The 19,259-nt window shown below is 40.4% G+C and overlaps 1 protein-coding gene across 1 annotated transcript in view; it reads left to right on the forward strand.

Annotated features, from left to right (window-relative positions):
- The window catches only part of dapp1 (dual adaptor of phosphotyrosine and 3-phosphoinositides), a 50,259-nt gene that overhangs the window by 12,634 nt on the left and 18,366 nt on the right, over positions 1-19,259 (forward strand). The window contains exons 2-3 of the mRNA XM_015345234.2: positions 14,600-14,722; positions 15,254-15,387. Of these exons, the coding sequence (XP_015200720.1) occupies positions 14,600-14,722; positions 15,254-15,387 (257 nt within the window). The remainder of the gene's footprint in view (positions 1-14,599; positions 14,723-15,253; positions 15,388-19,259) is intronic.

The following is a 19,259-nucleotide window of genomic DNA, read 5'->3' on the forward strand; positions in this document are numbered from 1 at the left end:
CTTAGGAATTAAATTGATATCAACTGGTTGGGATAACAATTGAATTCTTGAGCTGTAATGCATTGAAGTTGAATACTCATCCAATCTCTGGGGATTCAGATCTCCAGCGGACTCAAAGAAACAGTTGCAGGCTGTTGCTGTCCAATCCGCGCTCTCTGGCTCCGTGCCAGGCTGTGCTGTGCGGCTTGCGACGGTGCGCTGCTGATGCTCATTGTTGGCTTTAACTAGCAAAGTTTGTCCACAGGAGAAAAGATGACTGTGGGTCCCAGCAAGTCAGGAAGAGGACCGGTTCGTTCCTGATGAAGAGCTAGTTCTGAATAGTAATTCAGCTGTCCACAGTTCCGACCTGTTCACGAGGCCTGCTGCTGGTTACTCTCTGGCAACCTCAACTCTAGACTCTTAGAACAAAGGAAAGTTCTGGCACTCGGACACACTGGCCGTTCCGTGGTTGTCCGGGCTGAGTCTCAGGATGGTCAGGAGGCGCGCTGCGAGAATGTCCTGCCCTTGGGAGCCTTCTTTGAATTCCCTTTAGAATTGTTGAATCTGAATCTGAATCTCAATCTGAATCTCAATCTGAATCTCTCAGGCTCTCTGTGTTGCCTGTTTTTACCTGGAGGAACTTCAGCTCATTGATTGGCTGAAAGTTCCATGGGCATCAGAGTCCCACGTGGGTTACTCGGCCCTACCAGTCCCTGATTGGTTGATCAAGGTGAGATATGAGTCACTTAGTCCTGACACTTAGTAATGCAGTCCAGATGTCCAACTCGCACTCCCTAGACAGATAGGCGCCAATGGATAACCATTGATCATGATAGCCAGGCTTAGCTAAGTGCATCCCCCTTTGGGAGCTGTCCTTATCAAAAGAAAACATCCTGCATGAATGGTTTCTCTGCGGCTGCACCACAGAGATGAACAGAGAAATGGGGCCTCATTTGGGAAGCTCAGAAACACTTAATTCTGCCTTATTATTAAGCCTCGCCGCTACATATCCCCCCTTTTTGAAGGCCACGAGGTCCCGAGGCATTGTTGCCTTCAAAACAAAACAGAGTTAAGTGATGTCCCTTGCCATTAGAACATTAACCTTAAACGTCCACATTACTCCTCGAGAATTCATACCGGAACCAGCATTGGATACAAACAGGATGAATAACATCTGGAGTATGTATAAACACTGTAGGAGACATTATCTCAGTCTAGGAATTACACATCAGGAAGTTCACTGTCAATATCTGATACCTCTGTGGTAGATATTTGGGGAGAAGTCACTTCCTTTCTTTTGACATGCTACCTTTGACTCATTCATGCTACCCAGAGTACATCTTGATGTGAGAGTACATCATTCAGAGTACACTGTCAGTCATGATCCAGCTACCCGGCAGCAGTGTTACAATAACACCAGTTCCTGTTCCCAGCCCCCCCATAAACCACAACACCTGTGTTGGGTATCTGCTAGGGTGGTTTGGAGGTTTGTTCCATTAAAGCAAACTAACTACCTGTACCTCTTCAGGGCTTACTGTTTCTTGGATTTCTATCCAATTCAATAGTGTGGCACCTGAAGGCATCCATGACCTCAAGTTTGGTCTTATGTTGTCTGGTTCCAGACCGTACAGTGTTAAGTTCAAGCTGTACTATGGCCTCCTCGGGAATTTGCAGGAAAACTATTGGTTAGGTAGCTGCATTGTGGTAGCTGTATCATGCCCGTCACAAGTCATAGTGTCAGTTAAATGTGGTGTGCTGACCAGCCATTTACTTCCCACCTGCTCTTCGTGGGGTTCATTAACCTCCCTCTGCTCGTCAGTAGCTTTACCCCCTTCATTGGTGAATCGTTTAGACACAGCCAATGGATAGCTTTGGTAGCCATACCCATCTCAAGATTTGGAACCGAATTCAATCTTGGATTGCCTTCTGGGTGAGCTATGAGCGATGGGGTTAATGTCACATACTCCTCTACTGAGAAGAGTGGAATCAAGTGGGTTGGGATTTGTGCCATGGTTAGACTGGCTACAGTGGCACTAAACTCCCTTAACAGGTCTTGTGTCAACATTCTGGCCTGTTGCACACAAGCATAAACCCACTGTATAACACCGGCAATCATGTCCACTGTTTGGGGAATAAGGTTTAACCCTGTTGCATAGGAAGTTGCCTGTAGGGTTTCCCCTAAGCTTTCCAACTTTTGCTGCTGTTGATACAGTCTGTCACTACCCTCTGGCATCTCTGACACCTGCCTTCTTGGGGCAGTCAGGGTGAGAGTGCCAGTAGCACACAAACCTACCAGAAAAAGCAAACGTACAACAGTGGCGGCAGCAATCAGTCCTCCCAAAAGTCTTTTCGGGTGGCTGATCCCAGTCATCTCCTTCTGAGTGACTGTTGCCTTTCTAAGCTGGCGCAGCATGTACATGGTGTCTTTCTCAGTATGCCATGTGGCATCTTGGGCACCAACATCCTGGAAATCTGGGGAGATCTGACGCAGCTGCTGATGCTGCTCCTCCGTTTCCAGGGCATCTGCTTTTTCGATTTGTCCATGCCTGTGCTCTAAGAACCCTGCAGGGGGCGATGCAGCGGTGGAGCATGCCTGACCCTCGGCTGAGTGGTCATCTGGAGCACCTGAGTGATCTGGGATTGTTATCCCATTCTCACTGTTCAGGTCCACCCTGCACACCTCCTGATTGAGGAATCCTTCTATCAGCATGTTTACAATCGTTCGCTGGGGGTAGGTGTAGGACACCTGCTCGGTCCCCCCTTCCTTCGCTAGGGGTTCAGGGAGCTGCCCCAGCACTGGGATAGCTAGTTCACTGTCTTTGAACTCACTATCACTCACCAGGCCCATGTCAGTGCAGGCGGGGATTCTGACACCTCTCTTTGCGATGTCCTGCACTGGCAGGCGGGTGACTTTACCATCCAGCTCCAGTCTTGCTGAACCACTGTTGGTCAGACTCAGACTGACAGACTGAGCTGGTGGCTGTAAGAAAACCGGCTCGGCTTTCATTCCCTGTCCCTTCTGGGGGACTGGGTGTGTTGGCAACCCTGCCGTTGAGGCAGGAACAATCAGGTCAGTCTCACTCACTACCTGGTAGTTGTGAGAAATAATGTTACCTGACTGCAGGTTCCCTGGGTCAAAGCAGAGGGAATCGGCATCTGGGATCAGGTGTGTCCACAGCGCAGTAGTCTCAGCGTCGAGCTGGACCTCCTGTCTAACCTGTGAATGTTGCACCAGGGGCACCTGGCGGTGGCCCTGTGACAGCTGCTCAAGCAGATCCTCACTAATAGAGGACCTCTCAGCGCTAAGGGTGAGGGCTACATCACCAACCTGCTCTCCTGCCATCTGGATCCCTTCCACCACTGGAGGGTGGTGGTCCTGAACCCTCTTGGGTGCCAGGGTGCACAGGGAAAGCTCCTTCTCATCGCCAGGTGGGGAGATCTGCTCCTCTTTAGGGATGTAAAAGGGGTGTGCTTTACCTGGTGGATCAGGCGGCTGCTCGGAGCACCGCTCCTGTGGCAGGGAGGCTGTTGTGACCTCAGCCGGGACACGACTTCCCTGTATATCCGGGGAACAAGGAAATATTTTTATTTCTTGTCCAGAGGGAACAGAAGGAATCTCCGCATGGGCTTCTGTGTTCGGTGGGCACTGTGTGAGCACAGTCTGCCTCTTGGCCCCCCTTTCCTTCTGTACAGAAGGCTTAGGAGCCTTGACCTGTTTCCACACCTTGCCTTTCTGGTGATCCACCAAAGGTTCTTCTCTGAGTCGCATGCCCTTTTCTTTTTCTACCCGTTTGAGCTTGCCGTGTAACATCAAACACCTTTCAACCTCAGTGTCAATCAGTGTCTCACTGGGTAAGACATCTCCCATGGCAGCCTTGAGGTAAAAGCTTCTTGCTTTTCCTCTGCGTTTTACTGCCTGCTCTGTGACTTCAGGGGTGGAGTCAGCACTCACTTGGGAGTGGCTGACCTCATCCAGGCAGGAACCCTTCCGCTCAATCAGATAGACTGAGGGAGGGAGAGGGGGCGGGTCTCCGCCTCCTCCAGTGGAGAGTATCAGCTCATTCACACTTCCGGCAGCCTTGGGGAGCGGTTGTCCCTGTCCTAATAAAGCTTGTTCAAGCCTGGCCAGGCGGGCGGCTACTGAATCCTTTTGTTCAGCCTTTTCTAGCCCTTTCCCTCCCCCGGTGTTCTCATGGCACTTAGGACGCTGGGTGCGGTCCTGTGTGAGTGCTTTGGAACGGGGCTTAGCCAGCTCAGGAGCCTGTGCTCCTTCGAGCAGGGGGGAATTAACCCTGCTGGCTCTGACGGCGAACACAGTCGCTTTAACAGCTTTTTGCTCAGAGCGACTTTGGACATCATACTCCCAGGCTTTCTGCACGAATCTCTTAATATCAGTCATTTTCATGGTCTGTGCATCTGTATGCATTAAGATCATCTTTCTGACTGACGGGTGGAGATTCGCAATGAATAAACCCTTGAAATGTGTGTTCTCTTCGCAACCCTCATCATTTCGCCCTGCAAAATAAGTTCGTCTAAGTCTCTCGTAATATTCGCGAGGGGACTCTGCTCTCTCGTGCTTAATGTTAAGAGCGGCGGCTATCGCAGCAGTCGGGTCAATAAATGCACTGTATTCTTCGATAAGTGCTTGACATAGCTGCTCAAAGTCATTACAGACTTCTTTCATCTGCCTAGCCATCCACTCATGTACAGCTCTGCTGGTAGTTTTCCTGACCAGAAACACTTTCTCCTGTTCTGTGGCGTTTGGCAGGTACTGCAGGTTATACCTGAGGTCCTGAATATAACTCTCGATATTATTCTCTGACACTGCGGGGTCAAATCTCTCTATGTCCTTCGCTAGCTCTCTCAGAGAATGGAGATTTATTCTACTAGCTTCTCCGCTGACGGAGATATGGAAGAGATCGTGGTCAGACCTGTCGCTGCTAGAGAGAGTGCTTAATAGCGACTCGAATTCAGACCTTTTAGCAACCATCGTTAAACTTAAAGAGTATTACTTTTAAGTACGAAATCACAGTTTTACCACAGAAAACCACAAGATCAAGTATGCAATCAACCCGGTAGATCGCAAAAGATCACAAAACAATCAAGCACTGCTTAAAGAGCAAGGGGAACTTTTTTCCTTTCGGCTTTCAGCACACTGTATTGTCGTGTATGAAACCCGCGGCGTTTTTATTGAATAGTTGATAATTTATTGAATTATTCCGCTTGGTTGACTCATTTCAGTCTTGCCACGCCCGTGCCAGGGACGCCAAATAATGTAGATTAAGCCGACTCAGGGACGCGAAATAATGTAGTGATTCATAGCCGTTTCAGGGACGCCAAATATGTAATGTTAGTGGCTCTCTAAAGGCACCAGTTCTGTAGGGTTTGGGCATTTACTGAGACAATTATTTATTGTAGCAGTAAATCACAAAGATTCTTTTGATGGCTTTAGAATCCAACCATGCGACATAACTCAACCAACGCGCACACACAGGTACTAATACACGAGGATACATTTATTAATACATAGAATATGCATGTAAATCTAACCGATCTTATCGTGAGGGTTATCAGAATACAAAAGATATATATTCGGTCAGTTACAAAGAGTTACACATCAAGAGGACATACGTTCAGTATATCATTCATTAAGACCGTTTCATAAATGAACTTGGTTATAACTTCTACATTAGACACTCGAAACAAGTACATTACTCTTAGGAATTAAATTGATATCAACTGGTTGGGATAACAATTGAATTCTTGAGCTGTAATGCATTGAAGTTGAATACTCATCCAATCTCTGGGGATTCAGATCTCCTGCGGACTCAAAGAAACAGTTGCAGGCTGTTGCTGTCCAATCCGCGCTCTCTGGCTCCATGCCAGGCTGTGCTGTGCGGCTTGCGACGGTGCGCTGCTGATGCTCATTGTTGGCTTTAACTAGCAAAGTTTGTCCACAGGAGAAAAGATGACTGTGGGTCCCAGCAAGTCAGGAAGAGGACCGGTTCGTTCCTGATGAAGAGCTAGTTCTGAATAGTAATTCAGCTGTCCACAGTTCCGACCTGTTCACGAGGCCTGCTGCTGGTTACTCTCTGGCAACCTCAACTCTAGACTCTTAGAACAAAGGAAAGTTCTGGCACTCGGACACACTGGCCGTTCCGTGGTTGTCCGGGCTGAGTCTCAGGATGGTCAGGAGGCGCGCTGCGAGAATGTCCTGCCCTTGGGAGCCTTCTTTGAATTCCCTTTAGAATTGTTGAATCTGAATCTGAATCTGAATCTCAATCTGAATCTCAATCTGAATCTCTCAGGCTCTCTGTGTTGCCTGTTTTTACCTGGAGGAACTTCAGCTCATTGATTGGCTGAAAGTTCCATGGGCATCAGAGTCCCACGTGGGTTACTCGGCCCTACCAGTCCCTGATTGGTTGATCAAGGTGAGATATGAGTCACTTAGTCCTGACACTTAGTAATGCAGTCCAGATGTCCAACTCGCACTCCCTAGACAGATAGGCGCCAATGGATAACCATTGATCATGATAGCCAGGCTTAGCTAAGTGCATCCCCCTTTGGGAGCTGTCCTTATCAAAAGAAAACATCTTGCATGAATGGTTTCTCTGTGGCTGCACCACAGAGATGAACAGAGAAATGGGGCCTCATTTGGGAAGCTCAGAAACACTTAATTCTGCCTTATTATTAAGCCTCGCCGCTACACAGTGCTTTGCAGAAGTATTCTTCCATCCTTCCAATGATGTTCCATTTTGTTGATTACAAATTATGTATGCACATTTTTAAAGGTACAACTCAAACTATACACTTCCTGGAGAAAGAACTTATGTCAGCAAAAACTGCAAAGGTAACTCAAAAACCCAAATAAGCTAATTGCATAAGAATTTGTAGAAGGGGGGTTAATATGTTTGCAAGGCACTCTATACAAGTTATGTGAAAACTCATTTTTTGCACATTATTTGATCTAGATTAGATTGAATTGCTGGGAAAAACTGATTCAGGATGCCTCAGTAATATATCAGAATGCTGGAAGTTTAATTTATTACAATGTTTTACAATACCATTTTCTAAAAGATGTTGTCAACCTTCTAAGACCACATTACAGCATACAGATGCAGCCATTCAAAGTGCGCGGCACAGACACGTACCGGAGGTGCGTCACGATGCAAAATACCGCGGTATGTGATTGGTTGACCGACAGGGGCACTCGTGGTCCGTTGGTCGGTCGTAGAAAGATTAAAATGACTTTACTGTGCCCGTTTTAGTATTGAATATTCATATGGAATTTTACCACTGAAGGGAAATCTTAGTAGCTGAGCATAAAAAGAATAGAAGCACAACATAAACATAAACATACAGTATATGGCTGGTACTTTAAAGAAAACATACACACCAGTATTCCATTTCTCCCTAAACATTTTAAGCATCGAAGTCTTTAACTAACGTGATACCGGAGTCAACAAGCATACTTTTAGAATTTGATTAAAAGAGAATATAATATGGAATCGCGTATCTAAAGAAATTAATAACGATATAATTATATTCACGTACCGCAACACAAGAATAGTACACGCTGTACGATGTCTGTTGATAATGTTTCTGTAGGGCTTTTTCAGCACTCCACATGTGACCTTGCTGGTGGCGCTGTGGGTTAGGTTCCTGACTCCCACATCACATGTTGCGTGTTCGAATCCAGCTGGAGCCATGACTTTTTTTAATCAAACATTTCTTTGAAAAAATAAAACATTTCCCTAGGTCAGAGATTAAATAAAACTTCACTCGCACCAAACAAATTTATATTTCTAAATATCACAACATGATCGAATTTAAGTCATTTTAATAACAATGAATAGTCACCTATGCGTTACAATATAAAGATTTATATTGATTTAAATCGCCTTTATTTAAAACCCATAAATAAAGCTGATACTGTTTAGACTTTTAATTATTTAAAACTGTATTACAGCGGCACAATGCACAATGCAACGTAAATCGCTATCTTTGTCTTCTGCGTAATAATGTTACCTCTATAGTAATAATAATGAACTTTATTGTATATGGCACCTTTAAGGGTGGCTCCTCAAAGTGCTTTACATGATAAAAACAATAACAACAATACTGTTAGGCTGAGCAAAAGAAATACAAAATGAGATATAATGATGTGTTCTGGCTTAGACATTAACGAAGAGCATAACACGTGGGCGGCGTAGGGGTCAGCTCTGGCTTTCCCATCTATACCGATGCACTGCAAGTACAACCCCCCTCTCTGCGGGAAGTAGAGGGGGCGAGATTTCCAGTGAAAGACACCTCCCCCCATCCAAAACCCAGTAAGTACAGTACTTACTAGTTAAGAAAGCTAGGCTCCTCAATGAAATCGCTTTAACATGCTAATGCATTGGTATAACAGCATGGCAAGCTTCTAATGTCTCCCGACTACGGCGAAAGGAACCCTTCTTTCACTGGGAGACAATGAACATATTCTAGCCCTAATTGAATTAATTGCAAACATGGTTTACATAAAATACATTTTTCCAAGAAAGTTTAGCCTTGGTCACTAATGAAACCACTAAATAAAGACATAAATATAGAAATCTTAAGATTTTTAAAATACATGACTTTGCTAAAATTTATTTAAAAATAAAAACGATTACAAACGCCAGCGGAGAGAACAGGGGAGGGATGTTGGTTTTGCATAAGGGGCGGGGCTATTGAAATGAGGTCTATTTGGGAATGTGGAGTTACATGTTCTGGCTGTTTGTGAATTATCGTTGTTGAGTATGGAGTGTTGAGGTATTGATTTTGTGTAATGCTTTATGTTGAAAATTGAGGTGGATTTTGTTTATGATAAAGAGGATAAACTAGGATGGGAGGAGGGTTTGTTTTGCATAAGGGGAGGGATTATGATAATTGGAGGAATTTGAGAGAGTTTGCGTGCTATTTTTGGTTTGTATTACGAATAATTCGTACAAGATATTGAGATTTGTTGATAATTGGAAGACGGTTTTGCTTTAATGGTTTGATATATTTGATTTTGTATTGTGGTTGTTATCTATGTTTTTGGTTGGTATTATGTTTATATGGTTGTTTTTGTTGGTTGGTCGTTATTATGTTTATTATGGTTTTTGTGTCATTTTTGATTATTGGATGTAATAATCAAAAGAGAGAAAGAGCGAGCGCCTTCTTTTTACTTTTGTAACCAAAGGGCCTTGCAGATCAGATTCCCTTCCCCCTACGGAAAGACAGACGCATGTTTTCACAGTTTAGAAGCCGCTATTCAGACGCAGGCAAGCAGCCCTTAGATAAAACATCAACTTATTATTAACATTATTTAAACCCCAACGAAAGTATAAATGTTTTTTAATTAGTACTCTTATGGAACATGCCACCAGCCATCTGCATTGAAGGATTAAAAATAAAAACGATTGCGATTGGCACTCCTGTAGCTTTTTCACGAAATCTCCTTTTTCACGAAACTTCCAACAGAGCTGTTCAACCGTTTTTTATCGGGCACCTCTTATGTCAGGTTTAAGTAATAAATATACAGTATTTAGCTGAAAAGCTGTACAACGCAAGACATTTCGTTACTCTAGGAGGTTTCGTGAAAAAGCACATTGTGCTGCTGTAATAGTTTTAAAAAAAGTCTAAACAGTATCAGCTTATTTATGAGTTGTAATTTAAAAAAAAGTCCAAAACAGCACTCAAAATGCAATTAAGCGCTTTCTGGCAAGAGGAGACCCCCAAATTAATAATGTAACATGCTATTGTTTGTGCATGAACATAGTTACTGTATACGGTTATTTCTTCAGTCGGCGCCAGGGCCCAGAGGAACGCCTAGAGCGCTATCTCCCGGTGGGCCTCCTCCGGGAGAGTAGGGTAACCCTGGCGGGCTAAGGCCACGTCTGCGGCTGTTACCTTCACTGTTACCTGGATACCTCTTTATTTATAACTCACTCTTCCCCCTGCCTGTCTGGCTTCTTTTAATCCTTCTGTGCCCGGATTGCAGCGGGTAAGATATTTTTCCAAGAAAAAAAGAGAAATTTAAAAAAGAGAAATTTTTCCAGAGCCCCTTCTTGTGTCTAATTTTTAGTTTAGAAGGATTCAAGCAGGATTTTGGATGAAAGACAGTGACCTTAATCAAGCCCAAATCATAATTGAACCCATTCAGAGCCTACATTACATTTTAGCGTTTCATTCTGAGCAGAAGACCCTCACACCAGAAGAAGGCTTGCGTTTTCTCCTCTTTTAAGCATGTGTACAATGCTGTAATACTGTTTAAACCTTTAATTATTTTAAATTGTATCAACTAAACTCCATTAATATAAGTATCGAGTGGTATTAAATAAATACAGCTTTTTAGTATAGATATCACTTTTCTAAAATGTATTTTAAAAATAAAAACGATTACTAATCTAATCTTTCTACATTTGATCCCAAACTCCCAAGAAAAATAAATCTAAACGGGGAGAAAGCTATGCTGAAAGTTTATTAAGATACTTAGAAGACAAATAATTCAATTTATGTTGCATTTGTCTGATTGTGAATCAAAAAACACATATTTAAACCCGCGTTTGCGATTTAAATCAAAACGCGATTTAAATCAATATAAATGTTTATATTGTAACACATTTGTGACTATTCATTGTTATTAAAATGACTTAAATTTGATCATGTTGTGATATTTAGAAATATAAAAGTCAATTAATTGTCTGTAATATTGCTATTCTATTTTGTCAAAGAAATGTTTGTTAAAAGAAAAGTCATGGCGCCAGCTGGATTTGAGCACACAACCTGTAGATTTAGTAATCAGGCATGTAGACCAGTGGGCTTAAGATACGCGATTCCATATTATATTAGCAGAAAAGCTTAAAACTACCACTTTTTTACACGCTATTTCACATGTTACTTAAAGACTTCGATGCTTAAAATGTTTAGGGAGAAATGGAATACTGGTGTGTATTTTTTCTTAAAAGTACCAATTCCTGGAATCTGACTGGCTGACACCCTTCTGAAGTGGTTCCATAATATATGGTATACGGAAAAGAAAGCGTTGATAAAAAAGCATGGATTCTCATGTATCTGATACAAGTATCTTTTAATACAGTCTTTGCTGTGCTCTGGAGGATCCTTGTGATACTTTGAGCTCTGGTTGAATGATAAGTGTCGCAGTTTAAATAATTTTTGTAGTTAGAAATTATGAAATGCTCTTTTAAAAGCAAGGGAGTTTTTGTCCGTTGCAGTAAAAGAAAATGCCTGACAAAGTAGGGCGTGGACAGATTCCAAGTTCAGCCATGTCCTATAAAATGGTCTGAAACCTTGTGAGTTTGGTCTTTACCATACAAGTTAGTGGAGACAGGACATGCCAAAATTCAAAAGAAAATTCAGAGTACCTTAGAAAATGGAAAATAGAATAATTGATGCTCACCAATGTTGAGAAGGTTACAAAATACAAATGTCTGTCTACAAATGGATAATAAATAAGAAATACATATTTAAGAACATGGGGATTCTAGCCAGAATTGGTTATCCTGACAATATCTTCCTTTAATCAAACTGGAAAACATTCCAGAAAATTACCATGAACCCCAGAGTAAAATCTAAGGATTAACATGCTTACTAAGTGTTCATACTTAAACCATCAGGAAAAGACTGTACAGAAATGGTTTTCATGGGAGGATATCGGAAGGAAACCATTGCTCTCTAAAAACATATTGCATTCCATCTTAAGTTTATCAAAGAGCACCTGGATGATCCGCTGGAACTAACAGAAGAAAATTATCTTCTTCGCAACAATGAGAAAAATGTGTGGCAAAAAACAAATACTGCCGTCTATCAAAGGAACTTCATCCAAACAGTCCAGCATAATATTAGGAGTACCATGGTTTGGAGCTGCTGCCTCAGGAATGGGACATATTGCCATATTGACCTGAACCTCATAGAAATGTTATGGCAGTATCTAAAGCGAGCTGTTCATGCAAGGAAGTCCTCAAATGTCACCAACTTGAAGCAGTTCTTTAAAGAAGAATAGGCTAAGAAGAAAGAAGAATATAGTTTTTTTTTAATAATCAAAATATTTCTTTGTGTTAAATTTTTCTTCTTATTCTTTTATTAAAATATTGTTATTTTATTATTTATGATTATCTAATTACATTTAAATGAGAATATGGACCAGCCTAGGGGGTTCACAAACCTTTTTTCAGTACTGTATTGTATATTGCAAGATAATCTTTTGTAACATTTGGTCATGTAGTATTTTTCCAAAAATGTCATAAGAATTAATCTTTTGGGAGACCCATTTGCAAGCCTCCTAAGTGGTAATTGATGAATGAGGACCACATTTTATTCCTGTTCACAGCCATGGTTATTACCAACTCTTCATAGACAGCTTGCACAATAGCTAGAGGTGCAGCTGCCTGTTTTCGTTGCCTTGAAGTTGCCATGTCTCACCTTCTGTATGGCAATTAGTGATTTTAAGACCAGAGTGAGTTTTAATGCCATTAATGGTTTTAACCCATGATGATTTTAAATCACTGACATTCTAATTTTTATTGAATTATGATTTAATATTTTGGGGCCTTTTTGGACATACTGTATGTCTTCCCATGCAATGTAAGTATTAGAAATGTTGATTTCAAGTATATATTTTAAGTATGTATATAAAAGTATGTATGTTTTTATGTCTGAAAGTCAAGATAAATAAAGTAAAGATACACTTCTAGCATAAAAATTAGAGACTGCTTAGCTGCAGGTGTCTACTAGAGACAGAATACTAAACATAGGTAGCACTGTCCTGACATACTACAGTATAATTCCATGGCATACATTCACTATCAATCAGATTGTTGTCCTACTGCAGAAATATGAGCCAGTATACATTTCTCAGGAGGTCTAGAAGAAGGTGTAATTTCATGGACCTACTGACATTAAATTCTTCACGTAGGGAAAGCAAATCAATCAAAACCAGATAAAGAGCTTGTAACTGTTTTCATTTCCACATTTGTGGTGTACAATTAAGTACGAACAAGAAACTCATAAAAAGCGATGATTCAGATGTGTATTTGTTCACAAAGTAATGTAACCTTCCAAGTCGTTGCTGGTGTCTATAGTTTTTGCTCATTTTAGAGGGTTCTGTTGAAGAACCAGGGGAACTGTATGAAAGAGTCTATAGATGTAATGAAAGCATTCTTTTAAGACCCTATGCGGACAATACAATCCGGAGATGCATGCATGCATGCATGCATACAAGGGGCTGGAAGGTTGTCCATGGTGCGCTAGTGTTCAGGGAAGCTGTGGGGCAAACATTTCAAAGGAGTCCGAGGCAAATCCATTAGAGGCAATAGTCTAAGACTGGGTGATCCATTCTGATGAAGACGAACAAAGTTAAAAGCCGGAGTGGGATCCGGCGGAGGGAAGGGGGAATAAAAGAGGGGTCACGGGACAAGATGCTCCCTAATCCCGGACTCAGAAGGTCAGGAAGCTGTGATGAAGCCTGTGCCATCGAGTTGCTCCTGGACTCACGGATACGTGGGCTTCCAAGCGTCCATCATCCAAAGCTGAACCCAGATTGGCAGGAATGCCTAGCTTTTATAGGACAGGGGGCAGGAACCGGAGGCAGGTGCAGAAGATCAGTTGAAAACAAGGAAGGGCTGGAATGTCCTTAAGAGGAGGGGTATACGAGCGTGACAATAGAGGAGAATTAAAAATCAACTGAAAACTAAATGCGGTTTTGTAGGATTCTATGCAAATCCTTACAAACTAACTTTAATGGTGTGAGCAAAATTCTAGAAAACTAAGGAGAAACTAAAATAAAACTTTCTAAATTTGAGCTCACACATTTTAAACAACATAAGCAAGTGCTGCACAGACAAGCGGAATGATAACCTGATTGTTGTGTATAACAGAATCAGTGGGGAGGACATGAGTTTTTAATTGCCAAAGGACTTCACTTGTAATTTTTGAGTGCAGCCTGACTGCATAGCATTACATTAATGAAGTGCTGTCATTCTTGTATGCCAGGTCTCGGCAACCTACATGTTAACATGCAAACAGCATGTGCAATGAAAGCACAACTCTTCCACAACTGACGTACACAGTATGAATAAAGTTTTATTTAATTTAAATACAATTGGTAGGATACCATCAGGCTTGGGAATTAATTAATCCTAAGTGTATTTGAAACCCTTCTGCCTCTTCTAGGCTAATAATATTTAACATAGACATAGAAATTTGTCCTTTCTTTGCCTAAGGTATGTTGTTGACTTTCTTAGTTAACACCTGGGTGATTTCACTAGTTGTTTGATCACAGGGTGTGGGCATATCAAATATTGATGGAACTTATGAAGTGCATCTCTGAAGCAGGATATAATACCTGCCAAGTGGTCAAGCTGAAGCCTGTAGCTGCAGTGGTTAAATTTGGCTGACTGTTTAAATTTTACAAACAAGATGGCAGCCAGGCAGCTTTTGTTATTTGTGAGTGAACACCATTTTGCTAAATGTTATATGTGTTAAAATACATAAGAATAACCAAGAGTGAGTAGACATAAGAACATCTCTATTATGGGTGAGAAATACCCTTGAAAAGCCTGAGTTAAATCCTCTGCCTTTTTTCCTTGTTTTCCAGTTGGTATCACCATGATTTGTCTCGACATGCTGCTGAAGCTTTACTTCTATCAAATGGTAAGGATGGGGGCTATCTACTCCGAAAGAGCCATGAAGGTCCCAATTTCTATGCCCTATCTGTCAGGTATGATCATCTCATTGTTTATACCTTTGGTATTGATGTTTTGTAGTGTTGCAGAAATATAAATCTTGCATTTTACGCCAGAAAGCATTATCAGTACTATTTATTGTGGAAAAAGTTAGAAATTTAATCACCAGTGACGTGGATATTTGAGGTAATCTTAAAACCATAATTTTCACAATTTCTGTTGTTATTTTTATAATACGCCTTTCCAGAGTACTTTTTGTTGGGCAGTTCATGGGTTTAAAATCTGCTCTCGACTCCCAGGAGAGGAGACAGATGACCCTGACCTGGTTCACTATATACCATTAGAGGGTTGGGGGTAAGACCCGCTCAGGCTCTGCTGACTCGGAATGTTTAAAAAGAGAGAACTAATTGAAAATTCACAGTTAAAGTTCTGCAAACACTACCATGTTAAAAGCAGCTTGATAAAAAAATGTTGTTCATGTTTATTTTGCTTCACGCCCAGAAGACATATAAGATAAATTATTTACTTTTCACAAGAACTTGATCTGTTTAATTTCTTCCTTACAGGGCAAAAGATTCTGTCAAGCACTTTCAGGTGATACAGAAAGGCACTGGTTATTCCTTTGGTTTCAATGAGTTTCCAACTCTTAAGGAGTTTGTCAACCACTTTGCTAACCAGCCTCTTATTGGAAGTGAAACAGGTCAGCAACACCTTTTTCTTTTTCTTTCCAATTAGTATTCATTTTTATGTGGTTAATTATTAATGCAAGAGTTTATGAAAACTTATAGGAAGGTCACTATATTTCATTTTGAAATAATTAATATTAAATTATTCCTTTGTGTTCCCAAACTTAATTCACATAATTTTATAATAAATGGCAAATCACTTTTCTAAACTGTAAAATGTACAGTACAAATTAATAGATACTCTACAGGATATTGTTGTTCTAAAGGATACTAAAATAAATCCTAGGCACTAACATAGTGCATTTTTGGTCAAAATCATGTTGTTGTACCCCTTACTAGCATTATAAGTCAGGCTACATTGTGTTTTTTCAATGAAGAAACACCATAAGAGCAGCTGAAGAATCTTTACTTGTAGATTCAGAGGGATTACTATGAAACTGCAAGGATAACACCTGTTACCTTTCAAAAAACAGCCAGATACAATCTCTAGATTAATTCCTTACTAACAAGCAAGCGAACCAGTGGGTTCTTGTCTGTAAAGTTTAATATGTATTTCAACATTAGCTAGCGTAAATATTGAGGAAAAATTGGTTTTGCATAAGGTCATCTGCATAAGGTTAGCTCATCTGATAAGTATATCTGCTTTTAATGCAGAAGAAGTCCTAGTTTAATAGTTTGTAGTTTAAACGTTTTGTCTTGACTAAAGCCAGCGTCACACTACAGGACAAGACTTCTAGTATATGACTCAAATTTAATGACAGCAGTAGCTGAATCTCGCTACTTTTTTTGTCCTAGAGGGTGTCAAATTATATGACTTGGAATCGCAGGGGGTGACTAATTACACGATAGGGGCTATTAAGAGAGCTATGACTGAGTCGCTGGGGGTGTCACACTACACAGCTGACGGTAATGGTCTGCGACTCTACAACTCGCTTTTATTCTCTTATGTAAATGATTATGTAAATGAAGGCTATGACTGAAAATACTATGAAAAGTCATGACACCGACATAACTGTGGGGTTTCTGACTTACCGTTCACCTGTTACTCCTGTCTGTGGGTGGATTCCTCTGAGTTTTTGGCCATGTCTTGTATCTTCCTTAGCTCAGAAACTATTATGGACTGAAAGCTATAAAACAGGAAAAATGATCTGATTTGTTTTTTCTTTGACTAGTCTGTCTATCATGGCAGAAAACGAGTAGTTTAATTTTAAATAGATTTTCTGGGGTGTGTGTAAAAACAAGACTATTAACTTTTCACAAACTTGTGTATTTTTCAAGTATATTCAGTTTACATCACACACCTATGCCTTTTTCTGGTAAAACACTTGAAATATCCATAATCTCTTACTTATTGTAAGATCCAGTCAGTGGTACAGCAAGTTGATTTTTTGCAGTGTTTTCCTTTCTTTATGACATTGTAGAGATGTGAGAGTTTTACTTTACTGGAACAGAAAATGGTCAACATCATAGGTTTTATTGATCACATGTAGTAATTTCACATTTATATTCTGAAATACAAGTAAATATGCATTTACTACCATGAACTAAACATCAAACGTGTTTGGTGTAATAGTTCAACTCTTCGAGAATTAAAATGTGAATGCAGACATTTTATACTCAGTGATCCTTTCACCGTAGTTTGATGAGTTTAAACTTCTCACTGAGAAGACAGAGATGGTCTAGCTTGGTCTGTGGTCTGACTAACAAACTGCTTGCTCTGTGCAGGGAATGTCCCAGTGCAGAGAGAAGAGAGGTAAAGCTATAGTGAGGGTAGCTCTGTAAAGAAGTAGTGTAACAATTCATTTTTTCTTCTCCCTTTAAATTTTGTCTGTGTACAGTTGTCTTCTTGGGATCTAGCTACAAGGTAGAGAGATGTGAGAACTCATGGTTCGTCCCAGCAATAGCTTGGTGCTGAATACACTGGGATGTTCATGATGTTGAGAAACTGTTATTTCGTTCATCGGGCGAAAATAACAGTGGGTTTACAAACACAAGATTTCTTCTTTTGCAGAAATCGCTACAAATCAGTGGAGCTCACCTGAGCTATGTATCATTCAGCATTCAGCAGATGGTTCAGCATTGGATACAGTTTTATGATATCTCCTATCAGAGAGGCTTCTTACGCACATTCCAATGCATTTACACTGGACTCAAGAGAGGCCCAAGCTGCTTGTTCAAGGCAACACAAAGATTATTAGAAATCTTTAATAACACTTAATTCTAAGTGTAATAATATACCTTGCTGCTATGACAAAGTGCTCTTCATAATTTAAACATTTTAAATACTAGTTTACAGTGGTATTGGAATATTCTTATCTTTTATTAAGCATGTAAGTAAGAAGATTCTGAAGATAATTAGGTTTATCTGAGGTGTTGTAATATAGAGATCATTATTTGAGGATTGAATATTCTTTTTGATGTTTAATGTGAATTACACTGGAGTAAACCTAAATCACTGTTCTCATTGTGAATCACTGCAGTTTACTTGAAATAATTTAACATTCACAATTTTGCCTATTTGCAAAAAATTATTAGTGGCCACTTTTTCTGAATTCTCAGACTAAATTAATCTGTTCATGGGCTGAAAATGTGGGCTCCCACTTTCATCTCCTAAATCTACTTCACCTGACCTCAATCAGTCTCTGTTGTAAATGCAAATCCTGGTTAACAAGCAGTTAACATGTTAAGTATAGCAGTGCATCATAGGTTATTCTTTAGTTATCCATTTTCTGTTAGGAAAGTGTTGGATGTACAGATGCAGCCATTCAAAGTGCGCGGCACTGACACGTACCGGAGGTAATTGGCTACGGCCTTGCGCATAGTGACGCGCAGTGACACAAAATACCGCGGTACGTGATTGGTTGACCGACAGGGGCACTCATGGTCCGTTGGTCGGTCGTAGAAACTTATAACGTAGAAAGATGTCTTTACTGTGCCCGTTTTAGTATTGAATATTTATATGGAATTTTACCACTGAAGGGAAATCTTAGTAGCTGAGCATTAAAAGAATAGGAGCATACTGAAACGCATGTGAAGGCCATAAACGATATTATATGACTGGTCTTGGTACTTTTAAATAAAAAATTCACACCAGTATTCCATTTCTCCCTAAAGATTTTAAGCATCGAAGTCTTTAACTAACGTGATACCGGAGTCAACAAGCATACTTTTAGAATTTGATTAAAAGGGAATATAATATGGAATCGCATATCTAAAGAAATTAATAACGATATAATTATATTCATGTACCACAACACAAGCATAGTACACGCTGTACATTGTTGATAATGTTTCTGTAGGGCTTTTTCAGCACTCCTCATGTGACCTTGCCGGTGGCGCTGTGGGTTAGGTTCCTGACCCCCACGTCACATGGTGAGTGTTCGAATCCAGCCGAAGCCATGACTTTTTTTTTAACAAACATTTCTTTGAAAAAATAAAACTTTTCCCTGGGTCACAGATTAAATAAAACCTCACTCGCACCAAACAAATGTATATTTCTAAATATCACAACATGATTGAATTTAAGTCATTTTAATAACAATGAATAGTCACCTATGCATTACAATATAAACATTTATATTGATTTAAATCGCAAACGCGGGTTTAAATATATGTGTTTTTTGATTCACAATCAGACAAATGCAACATAAATTGATATCTTTGTCTTCTAAGTATCTTAATAAACTTTCAGCATAGCTTTCTCCCCGTTTAGATTCATTTTTCTTGGGATCTTGGGATCAAACGTGGAAAGATTAAATTGTAATCGTTTTTATTTTTTAAATACATTTTAGAAAAGTGTAATCTATACTAAAAATCTGTACACCACCTTCTATAAAGATACATATTGTAATACTTTCGGGTTCGGATAGGACAGACACAAGAACTC

The sequence above is a fragment of the Lepisosteus oculatus genome, chromosome 1 (genome assembly GCF_040954835.1).
Source record: "Lepisosteus oculatus isolate fLepOcu1 chromosome 1, fLepOcu1.hap2, whole genome shotgun sequence".
Lineage (NCBI taxonomy): Eukaryota > Metazoa > Chordata > Actinopteri > Semionotiformes > Lepisosteidae > Lepisosteus > Lepisosteus oculatus.